This window comes from Nerophis ophidion, linkage group LG06, assembly GCF_033978795.1.
Source record: "Nerophis ophidion isolate RoL-2023_Sa linkage group LG06, RoL_Noph_v1.0, whole genome shotgun sequence".
Classification (NCBI taxonomy): domain Eukaryota; kingdom Metazoa; phylum Chordata; class Actinopteri; order Syngnathiformes; family Syngnathidae; genus Nerophis; species Nerophis ophidion.
Genome location: NC_084616.1, coordinates 2,878,657 through 2,893,656, shown reverse-complemented (window position 1 = coordinate 2,893,656; position 15,000 = coordinate 2,878,657). Strand labels below are relative to the sequence as shown.

Below are 15,000 nucleotides of genomic sequence, written 5' to 3'. Positions count from 1 at the left end.
AAAATGTGTGACTTGGAAATTACAGTGATGTGACTCAATAATATGTAAATAAGAATTCCTGCCCCAAAAAAATACTTTTCATATATAAATAAAAATAACATCAAACTTTTAAAAAAAAAATTTCGTTTCTAAATCTTTATTTATGAGTTTCAGTTAATTTGGAACATGCGAGCATACAACATGATGCATCACAATTTCCAGTTTCTCTTTTCAACATGTCGGAAAAGGAGTAGGAAGAAGCAGAACTTATTTAATCTTACCCCGTTTCTTTTACATAACAGTTGCTAAAACTTTTGTTCACTTCCTCTTCTTAATTTTATCACAATATACTCCATAAGTAATCACAATAAAAATAATAAATAATAGTACTAGGTGAAGTAAGTTACATTACAGATGAGTACGATTATTTTTGAAAAAATGAACGGATGGATGGATGAAATTTATAAATTGCAACTTTTACAAACAGTTGAGAAATAATAAAGTTAAGTACCAATGATTGGCGCACACACACACATGAGGGGTGGCGTAGATTGGCACACACACACACACACACGAAATTATTCCCTGCATTTGACCCATCACCCTTGATCACCCCCTGGGAGGTGAGGGGAGTAGTGAGCAGCAGCAGTTCCGCGCCCTGGAGTCATTTTTGGTGATTTAACCCCCAATTCCAACTCTTGATGCTGATACTCAAAATAGGTACAAAAACATTACAAAACAGCGCCAGGGGGTTGTAAACGCAATAAAGTAACTAAAATAGAATGCAATTTATATATTATATATATATATATTTATAGGTGGCGACTTGTCCAGGGTGTACCCTGCCTTCCGCCCGATTGTAGCTGAGATAGGCGCCAGCACCCCCCGCGACCCCGAAAGGGAATAAGCGGTAGAAAATGGATGGATATATATATATATAAAACGCATTAATATAATCCCCTCAATCCCCCCCAAATGGATGAAGTGGCTGGAATATAAAGACAATATAACATACATCCATAAACGTGGATGCATATGAAAAAGTGCACTATATTTATCTGTACAGTAATCTATTTATTTATTTATATCTGCACCTAATTGTTCTTTTATCCTGCACTACCATGAGCTAATGCAACGACATTTCGTTCTTATCTGTACTGCAAAGTTCAAATTTGAATGACAATAAAAGGAAGTCTAATATATAATTAAAGCTGCAAGCAGCGATGGACGGGACGGACTTTTGCTGGTGTTTCTTGCCTTTACCCATTCAACATATCTTTACCTGCACATTACCTACCTTCTCTGTATCCTGGTGTCAAACTGGTGCCTCCTTCTTTCACCCAGTCAACATATCTTTACCCGCACAGTACCTACCTTCTCTGCATTGTGTGGTCACGCTGGTGCTTCCTGCTTTTAAGCCGCCATCTTGAGACGGCAGCAGCGCAGCAGCATCAGCGCAGCGGTTCTTTGAAGGCTCGTAAAATCAAAACCGGAGCAGTTAGAAAAACTCTTTTGTCAACTTTTGATCAGTTGGGTTCAATCTCTCTCCTGTGTGAGTTAGAAGCCGACACAACAAATTTGTTCGGAGGAGATAGTGTTTGAAAAAAGGTGACAGGTTTTTACTGTTGGTTTTTGCTGAAGGATGGGCTTCACGGTGGCAGAGGGGTTAGTGCGTCTGCCTCACAATACGAACGTCCTGCAGTCCTGGGTTCAAATCCAGGCTCGGGATCTTTCTGTGTGGAGTTTGCATGTTCTCCCCGTGAATGCGTGGGTTCCCTCCGGGTACTCCGGCTTCCTCCCACCTCCAAAGACATGCACCTGGGGATAAATTGATTGGCAACACTAAATGGTCCCTAGTGTGTGAATGTGAGTGTGAATGTTGTCTGTCTACCTGTGTTGGCCCTGCGATGAGGTGGCGACTTGTCCAGGGTGTACCCCGCCTTCCACCCGATTGTAGCTGAGATAGGCGCCAGCGCCCCACGCGACCCCAAAAGGGAATAAGCGGTAGAAAAATGGATGGATGGATGTAAATGAATGAAATGTAGGTCTAAGTGAGACCTACATAGAGGTTTTTGTTTCATGTCTCTGTGACATTCCTACCAGAAGTTACAAGCAGTTTTGTCTGTGTTTTATTCCTGTGGGCCACTAGAGCGCCATTTTGAGTTTTGGGGTTTGGTTTTTTTGTTAGATCGCGATTTTCGCCAGTCCTGATTTGTGTGTCGAGTTTGGTGAGTTTTGAAGTATGTTAAGGGGGTCAAATTACAGCTCCAAGAGGCGGCGGTATGATAAAGAATAATAATAAAACTTTAGAAATTCAATAGGGTCCTCTGTCCCAAAGGGACATCGGTCCCTAAAAACAAAGTGCAAAGCCATAGGCTCACACAATTTCCGTAAATATTTTAAATTTGGAACACAGAATCATCGTTTTGACAGCTTTTTGCTTGTCAGAGGTAGAGAGTCTTTTAACATAGACTTCTAATTCTTTTTAAAGGCACAAAAAACAGGTCAATCACATCAAAGGTTACAGTAGTAAACTTCCGTCTGATGGCGTGGTAAACAAAGACGGCGGGATCAGACGAGGACCTGTCGCGTGCTATTTGCGCCAAATGTTTTACGAGGAGGATTTATTTGAAAAAAAACGTCACGCCCTGTCAGCCACTTGATGGCTTTTAAGAGCCTGGGAGGACGACCCCCAGCCAGGGAAGTCGACCCAAAGCCAGCCGCCAAAAAAGCGCCGTGATGAAAAAAATAACTAAAACATTCATCTTTGTCCATTAAACTGTGTTATAAATGTTTAATTTACTGGAGTAAATTGCCAGCTGGCGACCAGAGAACTAGTTGTCAGGTAGCGATTAGCACGCTAGTTGTCAACTAGCGAATTCTGCGTTAGTTGCCAGCTAGCTTTTAGTGCGCTAGATGTCAGCTAACCATTAGCGCTGTAGTTGCTAACTGGCTATTAAAGCCCTAGTTTCTGGCTAGCGTTTGGCACGCTAGTGTTCAACTCGCCATTGCTGTGGGTGTTGCCAGCTAGCGATTAGTGCGTTATTTGTCCACTAGCTAATAAAGCCCTAGTTTTCAGCGAGCGATTAGTGCGTTATTTGTCCACTAGCTAATAAAGCCCTAGTTTTCAGCTAGCGATTAGTGCGTTATTTGTCCACTAGCTAATAAAGCCCTAGTTTTCAGCTAGCGATTAGTGCGTTATTTGTCCACTAGCTAATAAAGCCCTAGTTTTCAGCTAGCGATTAGTGCGTTATTTGTCCACTAGCTAATAAAGCCCTAGTTTTCAGCGAGCGATTAGTGCGTTATTTGTCCACTAGCTAATAAAGCCCTAGTTTTCAGCGAGCGATTAGTGCGTTATATGTCCACTAGCTAATAAAGCCCTAGTTTTCAGCTAGCGATTAGTGCGTTATTTGTCCACTAGCTAATAAAGCCCTAGTTTTCAGCGAGCGATTAGTGCGTTATTTGTCCACTAGCTAATAAAGCCCTAGTTTTCAGCGGGCGATTAGTGCGTTATTTGTCCACTAGCTAATAAAGCCCTAGTTTTCAGCTAGCGATTAGTAAGTTATTTGTCCATTAGCTAATAAAGCCCTAGTTTTCAGCTAGCGATTAGTGCGTTATTTGTCCACTAGCTAATAAAACCCTAGTTTTCAGCTAGCGATTAGTGCGTTATTTGTCCACTAGCTAATAAAGCCCTAGTTTTCAGCTAGCGATTAGTGCGTTATTTGTCCACTAGCTAATAAAGCCCTAGTTTTCAGCTAGCGATTAGTGCGTTATTTGTCCACTAGCTAATAAAGCCCTAGTCTTCAGCGAGCGATTAGTGCGTTTTTTGTCCACTAGCTAATAAAGCCCTAGTTTTCAGCGAGCGATTAGTGCGTTATTTGTCCATTAGTTAATAAAGCCCTAGTTTTCAGCGAGCGATTAGTGCGTTATTTGTCCACTAGCTAATAAAGCCCTAGTTTTCAGCGAGCGATTAGTGCGTTATTTGTCCACGAGCTAATAAAGCCCTAGTTTTCAGCGAGCGATTAGTGCGTTATTTGTCCACTAGCTAATAAAGCCCTAGTTTTCAGCTAGCGATTAGTGCGTTATTTGTCCACTAGCTAATAAAGCCCTAGTTTTCAGCGAGCGATTAGTGCGTTATTTGTCCACTAGCTAATAAAGCCCTAGTTTTCAGCTAGCGATTAGTGCGTTATTTGTCCACTAGCTAATAAAGCCCTAGTTTTCAGCGAGCGATTAGTGCGTTATTTGTCCACTAGCTAATAAAGACCTAGTTTTCAGCTAGCGATTAGTGCGTTATTTGTCCACTAGCTAATAAAGCCCTAGTTTTCAGCGAGCGATTAGTGCGTTATTTGTCCACTAGCTAATAAAGCCCTAGTTTCCGGCTAGCGTTTGGCACGCTAGTGTTCAACTCGCCATTGCTGTGGGTGTTGCCAGCTAGCGATTAGTGCGTTATTTGTCCACTAGCTAATAAAGCCCTAGTTTTCAGCTAGCGATTAGTGCGTTATTTGTCCACTAGCTAATAAAGCCCTAGTTTTCAGCGAGCGATTAGTGCGTTATTTGTCCACTAGCTAATAAAGCCCTAGTTTTCAGCGAGCGATTAGTGCGTTATTTGTCCACTAGCTAATAAAGCCCTAGTTTTCAGTTAGCGATTAGTGCGGTATTTGTCCACTAGCTAATAAAGCCTTAGTTTTCAGCGAGCGATTAGTGCGTTATTTGTCCACTATCTAATAAAGCCCTAGTTTTCAGCTAGCGATTAGTACGTTATTTGTCCACTAGCTAATAAAGCCCTAGTTTTCAGCTAGCGATTAGTGCGTTATTTGTCCACAAGCTAATAAAGCCCTAGTTTTCAGCTAGCGATTAGTACGTTATTTGTCCACTAGCTAATAAAGCCCTAGTTTTCAGCTAGCGATTAGTGCGTTATTTGTCCACTAGCTAATAAAGCCCTAGTTTTCAGCTAGCGATTAGTGCGTTATTTGTCCACTAGCTAATAAAGCCCTAGTTTTCAGCTAGCGATTAATGCGTTATTTGTCCACTAGCTAATAAAGCCCTAGTTTTCAGCTAGCGATTAATGCGTTATTTGTCCACTAGCTAATAAAGCCCTAGTTTTCAGCGAGCGATTAGTGCGTTATTTGTCCACTAGCTAATAAAGCCCTAGTTTTCGGCGAGCGATTAGTGCGTTATTTGTCCCCTAGCTAATAAAGCCCTAGTTTTCAGCTAGCGATTAGTGCGTTATTTGTCCACTAGCTAATAAAGCCCTAGTTTTCGGCGAGCGATTAGTGCGTTATTTGTCCACTAGCTAATAAAGCCCTAGTTTTCAGCGAGCGATTAGTGCGTTATTTGTCCACTAGCTAATAAAGCCCTAGTTTTCAGCTAGCGGTTAGTGCGTTATTTGTCCACTAGCTAATAAAGCCCTAGTTTTCAGCGAGCGATTAGTGCCTTATTTGTCCACTACCTAATAAAGCCCTAGTTTTCAGCGAGCAATTAGTGCGTTATTTGTCCACTAGCTAATAAAGCTCTAGTTTTCAGCGAGCGATTAGTGCGTTATTTGTCCACTAGCTAATAAAGCCCTAGTTTTCAGTTAGCGATTAGTGCGGTATTTGTCCACTAGCTAATAAAGCCCTAGTTTTCAGCTAGCGATTAGTGCGTTATTTGTCCACTAGCTAATAAAGCCCTAGTTTTCAGCGAGCGATTAGTGCCTTATTTGTCCACTACCTAATAAAGCCCTAGTTTTCAGCGAGCAATTAGTGCGTTATTTGTCCACTAGCTAATAAAGCCCTAGTTTTCAGCGAGCGATTAGTGCGTTATTTGTCCACTAGCTAATAAAGCCCTAGTTTTCAGCGAGCGATTAGTGCGTTATTTGTCCACTAGCTAATAAAGCCCTAGTTTTCAGCTAGCAATTAGTGCGTTATTTGTCCACTAGCTAATAAAGCCCTAGTTTTCAGCTAGCGATTAGTGCGTTATTTGTCCACTAGCTAATAAAGCCCTAGTTTTCAGCGAGCGATTAGTGCGTTATTTGTCCACTAGCTAATAAAGCCCTAGTTTTCAGCTAGCGATTAATGCGTTATTTGTCCACTAGCTAATAAAGCCCTAGTTTTCAGCGAGCGATTAGTGCGTTATTTGTCCACTAGCTAATAAAGCCCTAGTTTTCAGCGAGCGATTAGTGCGTTATTTGTCCACTAGCTAATAAAGCCCTAGTTTTCAGCGAGCGATTAGTGCGTTATTTGTCCACTAGCTAATAAAGCCCTAGTTTTCAGCTAGCGATTAGTGCGTTATTTGTCCACTAGCTAATAAAGCCCTAGTTTTCAGCTAGCGATTGGCAAGCTAGTTTTCAACTAGCAATTCCTTCGGCAGTCGCCAGCTAGCGGTTTGTGCGCTAGTTGCCACCTAGCTCGTTAATTTCCAGCTAGCCGTCAAGTTACTTGCCAGTTTTCAGCGACCAATCAAAGTGCCAGTTTAGACTTAGACTTAGACTTACACTTCCTTTTTATTGTCATTCTATTTTGAACCTTACAGTACAAATAAGAACAACAGTTTTCACATGCGTCCATGTTTATGGATGTATGTTATATTTTCTTTTTAATTCCAGCGAGTTAATCCATTTTGGGTGGAGTTGAGGGGATAATTTAATTATGATGCGTTCAAGAGTCTTATGGCCTGAGGGAAGAAGCTGTTACAGAACCTGGAGGTTCTGCCACGGAGTCCTAGAGTCCTAGAGTCCAGCAGTGAAAACAGTCCTTGGTGGGGGTGGGAGGAGTCTGCAGATTTTCTGAGCCCTGGTCAGGCAGCGGCTTTTTGCCATCTCCTGGATAGGAGGAAGAGGAGTCCTGATAATCTTTTCCGCCGTCCTACCCACTCTCTGGAGAGACTTCCAGACAACCAGCAATTAGCGCTGTAGTTGCCAGCTAATGATTAGCGTTGAAGTTGTCAGCTTAAAATTAGCGCCATGACTTCAGCTAGCGATTGCCGCTTTAGTTGCCAACTAGCGATTGCCGCTTTAGTTGCCAGCTAGCGATTGCCGCTTTAGTTGCCAGCTAGCGATTATCATGCTAGTTGCCAGCTAGCAATTATCATGCTAGTTGCCAGCTAGCAATTATCATGCTAGTTGCCAGCTAGCAATCAGCGCCAATAGTGGTCAGCCGGCCATTTGTGCTTTAATTGCTAGCTAGTGAGCAGCGTGCTAGTTGACAGATAGCGATTAGACCAGGGGTCACCAACACGGTGCTCGCGGGCACCAGGTAGCCCGTAAGGACCAGATGAGTCGCCCGCTGGCCTGTTCTAAAAATAGCTCAAATAGCAGCACTTACCAGTGAGCTGCCTCTATTTTTTAAATTGTATTTATTTACTAGCAAGCTGGTCTCGCTTTGGTCAACATTTTTAATTCTAAGAGAGACGAAACTCAAATAGAATTTGAAAATCCCCAAAAATATAAAAACTTGGTCTTCACTTGTTTAAATAAATTCATTTTTTTACTTTGCTTTTTATAACTTTCAGAAAGACAATTTTAGAGAAAAAATACAACCCTAAAAATTATTTTAGAATTTTTAAACACATATACCTTTTTATCTTTTAAATTCCTTCCTCTTCTTTCCTGACAATTTAAATCAATGTTCAAGTAAATTTTTTTTTTTATTGTAAAGAATAATAAATAATTAACCCAATAATTAAATTTTTCATTATAGCTTCTGTTTTTTCAACGAACAATATTTGTGAAATATTTTTTCAAACGTATTATGATTAAAGTTCAAAAAAATTATTCTGGCAAATCTAGAAAATCTGTAAAATGAAATTTAAATCTTATTTCAAAGTCTTTTGAATTTCTTTAAAAAATTTTGTTCTGGAAAATCTAGAAGAAATAATGATTTGTCTTTGATAGAAATATAGCTTGGTCCAAGTTGTTATATATTCTAACAAAGTGCAGATTGGATTTTAAGCCATTTAAAACATGTCATCAAAATTGTAAAATTAATCTTAATCAGGAAAAATTACTAATGTTCCATAAGTTATTTTTTAAATTTTTTCAAAAAGATTCGAATTATCTAGTTTTTCTCTTCCTCCTCTCTGAGCTGCAACCTTATCGTGGTAGAGGAGTTTGCGTGTCCCAATGATCCTAGGAGCTATGTTGTCCGGGGGCATAAAGCCCCCTGGTAGGGTCTCCCAAGGCAAACAGGTTCTAGGTGAGGGATCAGACAAAGAGCAGCTCGAAGACCTTTATGAAGAAGAAACATCATGGACCCAGATTTCCCTCGCCCGGACGCGGGTCACCGGGGCCCCCCTCTGGAGCCAGGCCCGGAGGTGGGGCACGATGGCGAGCGCCTGGTGGCCGGGCCTGTTCCCATGGGGCCCGGTCGGGCACAGCCCGAAGAGGCAACGTGGGTCACCCCTCCAATGGGCTCACCACCCATAGCAGGGGCCATAGAGGTCGGGTGCATTGTGAGCTGGGCGACAGCCGAAGGCAGGGCACTTGGCGGTCCGATCCTCGGCTACAGAAGCTAGCTCTTGGGACGTGGAACGTCACGTCACTGGGGGGGAAAGAGCCTGAGCTAGTGCGCGAAGTCGAGAAATTCCGGCTGGATATAGTCGGACTCACTTCGACGCACAGCAAGGGCTCTGGAACCACTTCTCTCGAGAGGGATTGGACCCTCTTCCACTCTGGCGTTGCCGGCAGTGAGAGGCGACGGGCTGGGGTGGCAATTCTTGTTTCCCCCCGGCTCAAAGCCTGTACGTTGGAGTTCAACCCGGTGGACGAAAGGGTAGCCTCCCTCCGCCTTCGGGTGGGGGGACGGGTCCTGACTGTTGTTTGTGCTTATGCACCAAACAGCAGTTCAGAGTACCCACCCTTTTTGGGAACGCTCGAGGGAGTACTGGAAAGTGCTCCCCCGGGTGATTCCCTTGTCCTACTGGGGGACTTCAACGCTCACGTTGGCAACGACAGTGAAACCTGGAGAGGCGTGATTGGGAAGAATGGCCGCCCGGATCTGAACCCCAGTGGTGTTTTGTTATTGGACTTTTGTGCTCGTCACGGATTGTCCATAACAAACACCATGTTCAAGCATAAGGGTGTCCATATGTGCACTTGGCACCAGGACACCCTAGGCCGCAGTTCCATGATCGACTTTGTAGTTGTGTCATCGGATTTGCGGCCTCATGTTATGGACACTCGGGTGAAGAGAGGGGCGGAGCTTTCTACCGATCACCACCTGGTGGTGAGTTGGCTGCGATGGTGGGGGAGGATGCCGGACAGACCTGGGAGGCCCAAACGCATTGTGAGGGTCTGCTGGGAACGTCTGGCAGAGTCTCCTGTCAGACAAAGTTTCAATTCCCACCTCCGGAAGAACTTTGAACATGTCACGAGGGAGGTGCTGGACATTGAGTCCGAGTGGACCATGTTCCGCACCTCTATTGTCGAGGCGGCAGATCGGAGCTGTGGCCGCAAGGTAGTTGGTGCCTGTCGGGGCGGCAATCCTAAAACCCCTTGGTGGACACCAGCGGTGAGGGATGCCGTCAAGCTGAAGAAGGAGTCCTATCGGGTCCTTTTGGCTCATAGGACTCCGGAGGCAGTGGACAGGTACCGACAGGCCAAGCGGTGTGCAGCTTCAGCGGTCGCGGAGGCAAAAACTCGGACATGGGAAGAGTTCGGGGGAGCCATGGAAAACGACTTCCGGACGGCTTCGAAGCGATTCTGGACCACCGTCCGCCGCCTCAGGAAGGGGAAACAGTGCACTATCAACATCGTGTATGGTGCGGATGGTGTTCTGCTGACCTCGACTGCGGATGTTGTGGATAGGTGGAAGGAATACTTCGAAGACCTCCTCAATCCCACCAACACGTCTTCCTATGAGGAAGCAGTGCCTGGGGAATCTGTGGTGGACTCACCTATTTCTGGGGCTGAGGTCGCTGAGGTAGTTAAAAAGCTCCTCGGTGGCAAGGCCCCAGGGGTGGACGAGATCCGCCCGGAGTTCCTTAAGGCTCTGGATGCTGTGGGGCTGTCTTGGTTGACAAGACTTTGCAGCATCGCGTGGACATCGGGGGCGGTACCTCTGGATTGGCAGACCGGGGTGGTGGTTCCTCTCTTTAAGAAGGGGGACCGGAGAGTGTGTTCCAACTATCGTGGGATCACACTCCTCAGCCTTCCCGGTAAGGTTTATTCAGGTGTACTGGAGAGGTGGCTACGTCGGATAGTCGAACCTCGGATTCAGGAGGAACAGTGTGGTTTTCGTCCTGGTCGTGGAACTGTGGACCAGCTCTATACTCTCGGCAGGGTTCTTGAGGGTGCATGGGAGTTTGCCCAACCAGTCTACATGTGCTTTGTGGACTTAGAGAAGGCATTGGACCGTGTCCCTCGGGAAGTCCTGTGGGGAGTGCTCAGAGAGTATGGGGTATCGGAATGTCTTATTGTGGCAGTCCGCTCCCTGTATGATCAGTGTCAGAGCTTGGTCCGCATTGCTGGCAGTAAGTCGGACACGTTTCAAGTGAGGGTTGGACTCCGCCAAGGCTGTCCTTTGTCACCCATTCTGTTCATAACTTTTATGGACAGAATTTCTAGGCGCAGTCAAGGCGTTGAGGGGTTCCGGTTTGGTAACCGCAGGATTAGGTCTCTGCTTTTTGCAGATGATGTGGTCCTGATGGCTTCATCTGACCGGGATCTTCAGCTCTCGCTGGATCGGTTCGCAGCCGAGTGTGAAGCGACCGGAATGAGAATCAGCACCTCCAAGTCCGAGTCCATGGTTCTCGCCCGGAAAAGGATGGAGTGCCATCTCCGGGTTGAGGAGGAGACCCTGCCCCAAGTGGAGGAGTTCAAGTACCTAGGAGTCTTGTTCACGAGTGAGGGAAGAGTGGATCGTGAGATCGACAGGCGGATCGTTGCGGCGTCTTCAGTAATGCGGACGTTGTACCGATCCGTTGTGGTGAAGAAGGAGCTGAGCCGGAAGGCAAAGCTCTCAATTTACCGGTCGATCTACGTTCCCATCCTCACCTATGGTCATGAGCTTTGGGTCATGACCGAAAGGATAAGATCACGGGTACAAGCGGCCCAAATGAGTTTCCTCCGCCGTGTGGCGGGTCTCTCCCTTAGAGATAGGGTGAGAAGCTCTGCCATCCGGGAGGAACTCAAAGTAAAGCCGCTGCTCCTTCACATCGAGAGGAGCCAGATGAGGTGGTTCGGGCATCTGGTCAGGATGCCACCCGAACGCCTCCCTAGGGAGGTGTTTAGGGCACGTCCAACCGGTAGGAGGCCACGGGGAAGACCCAGGACACGTTGGGAAGACTATGTCTCCCGGCTGGCCTGGGAACGCCTCGGGATCCCCCGGGAAGAGCTAGACGAAGTGGCTGGGGAGAGGGAAGTCTGGGTTTCCCTGCTTAGGCTGTTGCCCCCGCGACCCGACCTCGGATAAGCGGAAGATGATGGATGGATGGATAGTTTTTCTCTTCTTTTTTTCGGTTGAATTTTGAATTCAAAAGAGTCGAAATTGAAGATAAACTATGTTTCAAAATGAAATTTTTATTTTTTTCCTGTTTTCTCCTCTTTTAAACCATTCAATGAAGTGTTTTTTCATCATTTATTCTCTACAAAAAACCTTCCGTAAAAAGAAAAAAAATGTACGACGGAATGACGACAGAAATACCCATTTTATATATATATATAGATTTATTTATTTAAGGTAAATTGAGCAAATTGGCTATTTCTGGCAATTTATTTAAGTGTGTATCAAACTGGTGGCCCTTGGCATGAATCAGTACCCAAGAAGTAGCTCTTGTTTTCAACAAGACCCCTGGTATTAGGTCAGGGGTAGGGAACCTATGGCTCTAGAGCCAGATGTGGCTCTTTTGATGACTGCATCTGGCTCTCGGATAAATCTGAGCTGACACTGCTTAACACGATAAATAATGAATAATTCCACTTGTAATCAGTGTTAAAAATATTGTTAAAAATATAAAACATTCTCGTGCATTTTTAATCCATCTATCCGTTCAAGAAGTTGCGTTAATGGTAATAAGTTATTTATTTATTATTGGTTGGTGTGGGGCTTGCCCTCCTGGGGGTTCTTCAGACCACCAAGCACCGACATGAGAGCCTGTTTCAGGGGTTACAATATTGTTTTACTTTTCAATAAGTCTCTCAGTTGCTTTCCAGCAATTGTCTTTTTCTCTTTCGTTCTCGCTCGCGCTCTGGCTCCAGCCCCAGCCCCAACCCCGTCTCTCCTCCTGGCCACTGCTTATAAACAGAGCGACAGGTGATTAGATAACAAGGCCCAGGTGGGCCGTCTACGCACCTGTCGCTGATTTTGAGGCCGGTCCTGGCATCACCCCGCTTCGCTGCAGGCCCACAGGCCACGCCCCTTCCACAGTTAGCTTCAGAATAACAATGTTATTACAAAGAATAAGAGACCTTTTATACTCTGGAAATGTTGGTCTTACTTAAAAATGCACGCGTTTAGTTGTGTTCAGTGTTGAAAAAAATATTATATGGCTCTTACGGAAATATATTTACAAATATTTGGACTCTGGGCTCTCTCAGACAAAAAGGTTGGTGACCCCTGTATTAGACGTAAGTTGTCGACTGGCGATTAGCACTTTAATCAGTGTTTCTAGTGCTTTTACTTAGTGTTGATGGCGCCGGTTGCCAGCTAGTGATCAGCACACTACTTGACAGATAGCGATTAGAGCGCTAGTTTCCATCTAGCTGTTAACGACACAAGACTGTTGATATCAGTATTTCACAATGACAATGTATGTCAACTGGTATCATATTCCATACAATACTTGTAGCCCCGCCCACTAACGTCCCCTGCTGGCGCGTCTGCAGGTGATGAGCATCCTGAGCAACCCGAGCGGCGTTTCCTCGCAGGCGCAACACGACTTCTCCGTGTCGCCGCTCCACGCCATGCTGGAAGCCCCCCCGTCGGCCCCCGCCGGCGTCCAGCGCTCCACCGAGGCGTCCATCAAGACGGCGGACAGCCTGGCGTCCTCGCAGTCCTACTGCCCGCCCACGTACGGCGCCGCCAACTACGGCGTGGACTACCAGTACGGTCAGTACGGCCAGAGTAAGTCCTGCTGGTGTCCCGGCTGACCTTTGATCTCTGCTGACTGTCACGCTGCGTCCTGATTGGCTGGATGATGGATGCTTGCCGCTCAATTCTTTTCCTCCCATGTATCCTCCTTTGTAACTATTTATTTCATTTAAGTGCGTGCGTGCGTGCGTGTGTGTGTGTGTGTGTGTGTGTGTGTGTGTGTGTGTGTGTGTGTGTGTGTGTGCATCAATACACAATGCATGTAAGATGTGTGTGTGTGTGTGTGTGCATCAATACACAATACATGCAAGATGTGTGTGTGTGTGTGTGTGCATCAATACACAATACATGTAAGATGTGTGTGTGTGTGTGTGCATCAATACACAATACATGTAAGATGTGTGTGTGTGTGTGTGTGTGCATCAATACACAATACATGTAAGATGTGTGTGTGTGTGTGCATCAATACACAATACATGTAAGATGTGTGTGTGTGTGTGTGTGTGCATCAATACACAATACATGTAAGATGTGTGTGTGTGTGTGTGCATCAATACACAATACATGTAAGATGTGTGTGTGTGTGCATCAATACACAATACATGTAAGATGTGTGTGTGTGTGCATCAATACACAATACATGTAAGATGTGTGTGTGTGTGTGCATCAATACACAATACATGTAAGATGTGTGTGTGTGTGTGTGTGTGTGTGCATCAATACACAATACATGCAAGATGTGTGTGTGTGTGCATCAATACACAATACATGTAAGATGTGTGTGTGTGTGCATCAATACACAATACATGTAAGATGTGTGTGTGTGTGCATCAATACACAATACATGTAAGATGCGTGTGTGTGTGCATCAATACACAATACATGTAAGATGTGTGTGTGTGTGTGTGTGTGCATCAATACACAATACATGCAAGATGTGTGTGTGTGTGTGTGTGTGCATCAATACACAATACATGCAAGATGTGTGTGTGTGTGTGTGTGCATCAATACACAATACATGCAAAATGTGTGTGTGTGGGCATCAATACACAATACATGTAAGATGTGTGTGTGGGCATCAATACACAATACATGCAAGATGTGTGTGTGTGTGGGCATCAATACACAATACATGCAAGATGTGTGTGTGTGTGCATCAATACACAATACATGTAAGATGTGTGTGTGTGGGCATCAATACACAATACATGCAAGATGTGTGTGTGTGTGGGCATCAATACACAATACATGTAAGATGTGTGTGTGGGCATCAATACACAATACATGCAAGATGTGTGTGTGTGTGGGCATCAATACACAATACATGCAAGATGTGTGTGTGTGTGCATCAATACACAATACATGTAAGATGTGTGTGTGTGGGCATCAATACACAATACATGCAAGATGTGTGTGTGTGTGGGCATCAATACACAATACATGTAAGATGTGTGTGTGTGTGTGTGCATCAATACACAATACATGCAAGATGTGTGTGTGTGGGCATCAATACACAATACATGTAAGATGTGTGTGTGTGTGCATCAATACACAATACATGTAAGATGTGTGTGTGTGTGTGTGCATCAATACACAATACATGTAAGATGTGTGTGTGTGTGTGGGCATCAATACACAATACATGTAAGATGTGTGTGTGTGTGTGGGCATCAATACACAATACATGTAAGATGTGTGTGTGTGTGTGCATCAATACACAATACATGTAAGATGTGTGTGTGTGTGTGTGCATCAATACACAATACATGTAAGATGTGTGTGTGTGTGTGGGCAACAATACACAATACATGTAAGATGTGTGTGTGTGTGCATCAATACACAATACATGCAAGATGTGTGTGTGTGTGTGGGCATCAATACACAATACATGCAAGATGTGTGTGTGTGTGCATCAATACACAATACATGTAAGATGTGTGTGTGTGTGCATCAATACACAATACATGCAAGATGTGTGTGTGTGTGCATCAATACACAATACATGTAAGATGTGTGT

At 44.7% G+C, this 15,000-nt stretch overlaps 1 protein-coding gene across 5 annotated transcripts in view; it reads left to right on the top strand.

The window, feature by feature from the left end:
- The window catches only part of LOC133554079 (paired box protein Pax-7-like), a 109,768-nt gene that overhangs the window by 79,163 nt on the left and 15,605 nt on the right, over positions 1-15,000 (top strand). For 4 of the 5 annotated variants that reach the window (XM_061902465.1, XM_061902461.1, XM_061902463.1 and 1 more), the window contains exon 8: positions 12,779-13,016. In XM_061902465.1, coding sequence (XP_061758449.1) covers positions 12,779-13,016 — 238 coding nt within the window. The remainder of the gene's footprint in view (positions 1-12,778; positions 13,017-15,000) is intronic. The other variant, XM_061902464.1, reaches the window with a different exon arrangement.